Consider the following 6853-nt stretch of genomic DNA (forward strand, 5'->3'; position numbering starts at 1 on the left):
AATAAACTGTTATGTTCCATTGAACTGTTGCATTATGCATTGTATTAAATGACATGCTGCATCAATTAATAATGTTCTCATTTAGAATTGCTCTTTGCATTTCATTCTCCCCAAGTATAATTATCTAGATAATTACACTTAATATTATGCAACCATGATGCTGATTGAACTACAAACTCGATACGCAAATATGTCAAGGAATGTGTAGTAATACTTTATTGTACCATTTATGATGTAATAATTCTAGCCATGTTACCAGGTTTATATGTTGTAACCTCCTCGTTCCATTCGTCGACCACAGTCGACATAAAACATTGTGTCGTAGGGAATTTTCTCTACGAGTTAAAAATAGGTTGGCAAGCTTTGCGAGTAGTTTCATTCTAACTGCCTAGAGGTAGCAGCACTCCCTGGATACTCTTGACAGTTGTTTTGTTGAGTTTGGTCATCATCACATCGTTTGGAAAATGTCCGACCGGCCGCGATATGAGCGTTCAGAGCGACTACGTCCATGTAAGTGCTTGTTTTTTAATACTAAATGTTAAATTCTTAGAATAAATCTAGGCTACATGTATTGTTTAAGGTCTAAGGAAGACATTGATATAATTTTTTGATTAGTTTATGGATTTTGGTTGCCTTGGTAACGTTCGAAACTTGTATGTCTACCAGAGTCGACATTTGGAACAGGGGCAATCAGCAAACAAACTAAACAACCTATGTTTACTGTTCCTGCTTTCTCATTTCTAACAACAAAATAGATGTTATATTTGAGATAAATTAACATTGTATGTTATTTTTAAACTTATTATTTATTTTTTCATTTTTTTGTGCTATTTAAACACTAGAATTGTGATTTTTGCTGACAATAATTCTTTGGTTTTTTTTTTTAGATTCTAGTCGTTTTGAAGATTTTGTGGACAACGAATTAAATGGAGACGTTAGTGATCTAGAGATCAGTGATGATGAAGATGCTGATCCAGATTTTGAACCGGAAGAACCTATCCAGCAAGCGCAGGAGGAGACATCTGAAGACGACAGTGATTCGGAAGGTATGATTTTACTTTGGGCTTTACGTTAAAATAATATTAAAAAACAACCATATTTCTCAAACCAGGGTGACAAAACGTTTTTAGGTTACATATTTTATGGTTGGTACTCCTAAAATTTGAATAAATTTATTTAACCTGGGTTTTCCAAACTTTAGTAAATTCAATAATATTTGGATGTATTTACAAATAGGCTATGCAAAATTTATTATTGAATACTATGCTTATATTTATGTTAGTAACAGACATTGATTTGTATTGTGTGTTGACAGGTGGTGTAACTCAGGTGGTGGCAAATCCTGCAATCGAACCTTCCACACGCATGGTTCAACCAAGAGGTTCCAGACGATCCAGTGTGACTTCAGTAAACCAGCTTGGCACTCACACTCAAGTAACTACTCCGGAGCAAAATGATGAAAACTTACCAAGTCAAACAAGAACTTTTTGGAAAAAACAGGTTAGTTTTGATCCACTACCTCCTGCTCCTGCTTACGAAGAAATAAATCAAAACGCACTCAATATACCTCCTCAATATTACGTCAGCAAGTACAATCCTGACGATATTTTCAATGTGGTTACTAACCAAACAAATCGCACTTACATCGAAAACAAAGGTCGTCCATTAATTTCCGGTCCTAAACAAACCAAAAGGTTTTTTGGTGCAGCGATCAAAAATGTCGATTATGGGTCTCCCACGAACTAGGATGTACTATGATGTTAAGACCAAGGTACCCCTCGATAGCATCAATTTTACCACGGGACCTTTTTTTTGCCATCAGAAACAATTTGAAAGGTTGTTTACAACAATGAAGTGCCTCAGGATGAAAAAAAGCTACAAAGTTTTGGAAAGTTAATCCTATAGTAAAATCTGTCCGAACTGGGTGTCTTTTAAATAATAGAAGTCAAAACTTAGCAGTAGATGGAACAAATGGTACCTTTTTGGGGTCGATGTCCTGCAAGACAAGTGATAAAATCCAAGCCAAATCCTTGTGGGATTAAAATTTTTGTTGCAGCTGCTCCAGATGGATTTACCTCTAGATTTCTTTTTTTACAATGGCAAGGGTGACCCGATTGTAGAAGATCCATCCTGTTCCAGACTTAACATTGGTGGTAAGGGCAGTCATGAAGCTGCTGAGAACTTTCCCGCTGGGGGGTTTCAGTTTACATGGATAGGTACTTTACATCCGAGGAACTACTAGACTTGCTCCACTCAGAACGAGAGGCAACAGGAAACCGGTGCACTCCAAAAACAGAGAATCCCCCTAATTCCAAATTGAAAGAGGATAAAATAATGAAGAGAGAGGGCAGAGGGTCTGTGGACCAGAGTGTAAGGTCAGATGGGCAGATAAGTGTGGTGAAATGGTTTGACAACAAGCCAGTACTGCTCATAATCAAGTAAAGAGGGCGCTGAACCCATTGAAACATGCAGAAGATGGTGTAGAAAAAGAAGAGTTTTCGTTGAGGTGAACAGACCTTTAGTTGTACGACAGTACAACTCACAAATGGGAGGTGTGGACTTTTTGGACCGCTTAATAAGCTATTACCGCATTTCAGCTAGGACTAGCAAGTGGACGGTAAGACTAATCATGCATTTTCTTTGATTTTGCAAATCGCTGCGGGGTGATTGAGTACCGCCGGGATCAGCGTGCCCTGGGTACACCAAAAAGGATATGCTAGATTTAATGGGCTTCAAAAGAGAGTACGCTGAGTTCCTGATTCACGGACATGTTGGTGAGGGAACTGATGTGACAGTGACCCTGACTATGTCCTGCTCTATACCCCCTCCAAGGAAGCAACCAAGAGTTTGCACATCCACCAGATGCACTGCGAACCAAAAATGTTCTCCACTTACCGGAAATTCCTACCCCTGCTAAGAAGAACCGCTTGTAGATTCCCAGGATGTAACTCAAATGGTGCGAGAGTTCAGTGCGCATCATGCAAGGTCTACTTGTGTCTACAGGAAAACCGAAATTGCTTCAAAGCGTACCCACGAGCTTTGAAAATTCCGCATTTCATAAGATGATTATAACACCATTGTAATTTACAAACAAGTATACTGTACAATTAAAACACTTTTTACTTTATCTTTCTATGCTGATTATTCTTCCTTTTGTACAATTATAAAAGAATACTACTCGATACGATGGGTCAAAATGTAATGCCTATATTCCAAATGTCTACTATAGTCGACATCAGCCATTCTGTATGTAAACATATAAAAAAAAAATATTTTTATTTTAATGGTCTTTGGTTTAAACATATAAAATCTAAAAATAACAACAAAATAAAAATTTCCAAAATTTTTTTATATTTAGAATGAGGAGGGTAATAGTGAAATGCTGAATTTGAAGGACCTGTAATTTACTAGGATCGTGACATTTAACGTAAAGAAAGTGAAATGGTAGAATTAGCTCAAAAGATGCTTAAGTGTGCATTAATCTACAATGTCTACTAGGATTCACGTCTCTAAAACCTTTGCCTTAGGGGTTGTTGCACAAACTCTATTAACATTCAGAAATGACACAAGTTTTAGAAAAACCTGTTCTTCATTAATATTATTATTAATTAGTGATAACGTATGCAATGGTCAAATAATGTGTACGTAGGATAAAATTAATAGCATAGCAGGATTACGAACATTTTACCTCTTAGTTTGTTACAGAAATATAAACTAAACGTTTTAAGAAATTGTAACTGGTTTCTTCTTAATTCAATAGTTAGAGCAGTATAAATTTTCCCTATGACTTTATTTGTTTCATTATTAAATAAGCGGAAGAATATATTCTAAACAGATAATAAAAAAAATTTAAAACATTAACACTGGAGTATAAGAAATAAAAGCATTTCTAAAATATAAAATAAACAAATGTTCTTAAAACGTAGTTCTTGCAAGCTATCACGCAACCCATAATATATTTTATATGAGTCTGCTTTGGGTACAGTACATGTTAAGGTTTCTCTTGGTTGAAGAAATAGTTCATAAAAGGATAGGGTGAGGGATAAATCCTGACTGTAAAATTAATAGGATTATTGCCAACACTGCAGCCTTGTTCTGCTGTACTTTCAGTTGAATGTCCTCTTATACTCTGAATGACTTGCACTACGGTTTACTTAATCGTAATTTGTTTAAACACAAATAAACCAGTAGACTACATTTTATGTACACAATTAAATTTATTTTCAATGTAGATATAAACAACAGTTATATATTGTTGAAATCAATTAATTTTATTTTCAGTTTCAGAAATAGTAATATTTTTTATCGGTACTTTAAGAAGAATATGTTTCGTACCAAACCTTGTTGTGCATACGTTGCTATTAATATTAATTCTTAAGGACTTGTAATGTTAGTTGTGATAATCTAATTTTTGCTGATAATACCGATTGTGCTTGCAATGCACGAGACAGTACAGTGTGAATATTGAGTTTAGCTCATGTTACTATAGTATCTAGGTAAAGAGGTGTGCTTTTCTCGTTGTCTCATTAGCTACACAAATGAGTGGACTATGATCATTTATAAACGTTCTCTAAGCCTGGTGGAGCAACCAAGTTTTATACATATAAAATAGCTATGTTGGGAAGGGTTGATTCAATGTGAATATTAAGTTTAGCTCGAGTTCGCCTTCCTCATGCAGCTCAAATTATCATTCATAATTTATCAACCTTCCCTACATAACTACAGCATACAGTATATGTGGTAAATTGAGTTCACTATGTATTAGGGGTTTCTTTTTATTTTATAATCTACATATTTGTCACCCCGCTTCCGGAGTTGAACCCATTAGTGACTTAGCGAGTTTTAACTGCATAGAGCATAGAGAGTACGTCACAGGCGGTTATACGAATATCTGCGCTTATATGGCCTGACTATCTCTTCTCCTGACTCTCTATCAGTTTCGTCGATTCACATTTTTATCCTGTTCTGGCAAAATATCATGGTTTATGATCATGGGATTTTTTGATAGAACGAAGTGAATGTACCTTGATCTCTTTAAAGCATACGGTGTCGATATTTTTATCCTTTAGAGCAAAATATGATGAAGTATAAAATGTTTATACCACAAAGAAACGCCATCTGTGTTTGAAAGTTAAACATTATTACTATCACTGTAACTAATACCAACAGCACATAGAAGAAAATTCTCCAATCTTAGTTTCGCAAAATCTTTGAGCATTTAAATACTACAAAAAACAAAAGACAATAACAGATAAATATTTAGACCTAATGCCATCTAAATATTCATTTTAAGTACACTATCTAATACGTACAGTAGTCTTTTTATCGTATAGTCTTTACTATATAATATGCTTGCAAATTTAAACAAAAACTTTAGTTAAAAATTATGTAAAGTATAAACTGAGTATTTAGTAATAGACAAATTCAGTAATAGACAAAGTACTATTTTATTTATTAATATTGTTATTTATGTAGCTATTTTTATTTATTTGGCACCATCCAGAGTTCCTATAAGTAGTTATTACTTTTTTAAGTAGACTTAGGAAGAGATTTTAGTTTAAAATTACCTTTCCAAATACAATTCCGGATACAATTTCATATTTGACTTGTACAATAAAAAATAGTTTCTAATTCATAACTCTTTACTAAGTAGAATGTGTCATAGATTAAATAGCGGAGGAAGAAACAAGCTAACATCGTGAATCGAATTGGCCTGTTATAAGTCGATTTAGCAAAGCATTTTCGAGCGTTCACAAGGATTGACGTTCTGCGCAGTCCTTGTAATCTGTGCTATTTAACGATTTACTCTGAAGTTATGTTTGTCAAATAACACTAAATAACAAGTAGGAATATCAAAGATATGGCAGGAGTATTGTAGGTGGATTTATACCTTCCAATTATATTATTATGTATATCGAGCGTTTCTGCACAATTTTAAAAATATAAACTGTAAGACACCCTAAAACTTGTATATACATGTCGTTTATACGTTTTTCCTTAGAATATTGGAAATAGAACGGTATCATTGCCTTTTCCGGAGATTTTAATACTGATGTAAACGTTCGTAAATAAGAATTTATCGAGGTAATTTAACATTAGCTATATTAAAGTCAATACCACTTGTGCAGTGTGAAACTGATTAGTGCTTTGCGTATAGTATTATTGTATGATAATTGTATGCATGCCATTTTAATCCAACAAACTAAGTATTTCTGGACCACTTTCTTTTATCTTTTACTTCAAGTGGTAGAAAGGGTGAAACTGTAATTTATACTTGGTTATAAACAATAAAATAAAAATTAATAATATTTGAATTAAAATATATTTAGTCTACCTTTTAAAAATTATTCAAATTATTTCGATCAATCTAAATGCTATTTAATGTTCTTTATAGAATTCAAGTTCTTGAACAACTTTTTAATTTATAAAAGTTCATGATCTATACCCTTGAAACTGTACAACTAACATATATCTGGTATTGTACCTTGTGAAAACAGTTCCATATTTTTTGGGTTCCACTGCATGTTTCGGAACGAAAGTTCCACCATCAGGTTGTAATAAAGTAAAAGTACTCTACATGGGATTGTCAATGATTTAAATATTGAAAAACAACAAACACAAACTAAATTGGAACAAACGACAAACACACATAACGACGGCCAGCCACACACATGTGAGTATTATCACTACCAGTGGGATAATTGTTAATGGAGCCTACGATAGTGAGTAGAACACAGGTAAAGTTTGGGCGGTGGATGTCCAGCGGGTAACTAAAACGTATGAATAGCATTCGTGCCACCGGTGTGGTAATAATTTATTATTCGTATAAACAGGACATTGTACAGTGGATGAC

At 34.0% G+C, this 6853-nt stretch overlaps 1 protein-coding gene across 1 annotated transcript; it reads left to right on the forward strand.

The window, feature by feature from the left end:
• The first annotated feature begins 464 nt into the window (after window positions 1-464).
• On the forward strand, window positions 465-1746 carry LOC124374084. The gene is made up of 3 exons (XM_046832381.1): window positions 465-510; window positions 888-1046; window positions 1316-1746. The coding sequence occupies exons 1-3, from the start codon at window positions 465-467 to the stop codon at window positions 1744-1746; spliced, it is 636 nt and encodes a 211-aa protein (XP_046688337.1).
• Window positions 1747-6853: the final 5107 nt, after the last annotated feature.

This window comes from Homalodisca vitripennis, unplaced genomic scaffold, assembly GCF_021130785.1.
Source record: "Homalodisca vitripennis isolate AUS2020 unplaced genomic scaffold, UT_GWSS_2.1 ScUCBcl_7200;HRSCAF=14778, whole genome shotgun sequence".
Classification (NCBI taxonomy): Eukaryota; Metazoa; Arthropoda; class Insecta; order Hemiptera; family Cicadellidae; genus Homalodisca; species Homalodisca vitripennis.

Coding starts and splice junctions, on each gene's coding strand:
- LOC124374084 (XM_046832381.1), top strand. CDS start 465: ATGTCCGACCGGCCGCGATATGAGCGTTCAGAGCGACTACGTCCAT. Junction 511..887: donor TTCAGAGCGACTACGTCCAT/GTAAGTGCTTGT, acceptor TTTTTTTTTTAG/ATTCTAGTCGTTTTGAAGAT. Junction 1,047..1,315: donor AGACGACAGTGATTCGGAAG/GTATGATTTTAC, acceptor GTGTGTTGACAG/GTGGTGTAACTCAGGTGGTG.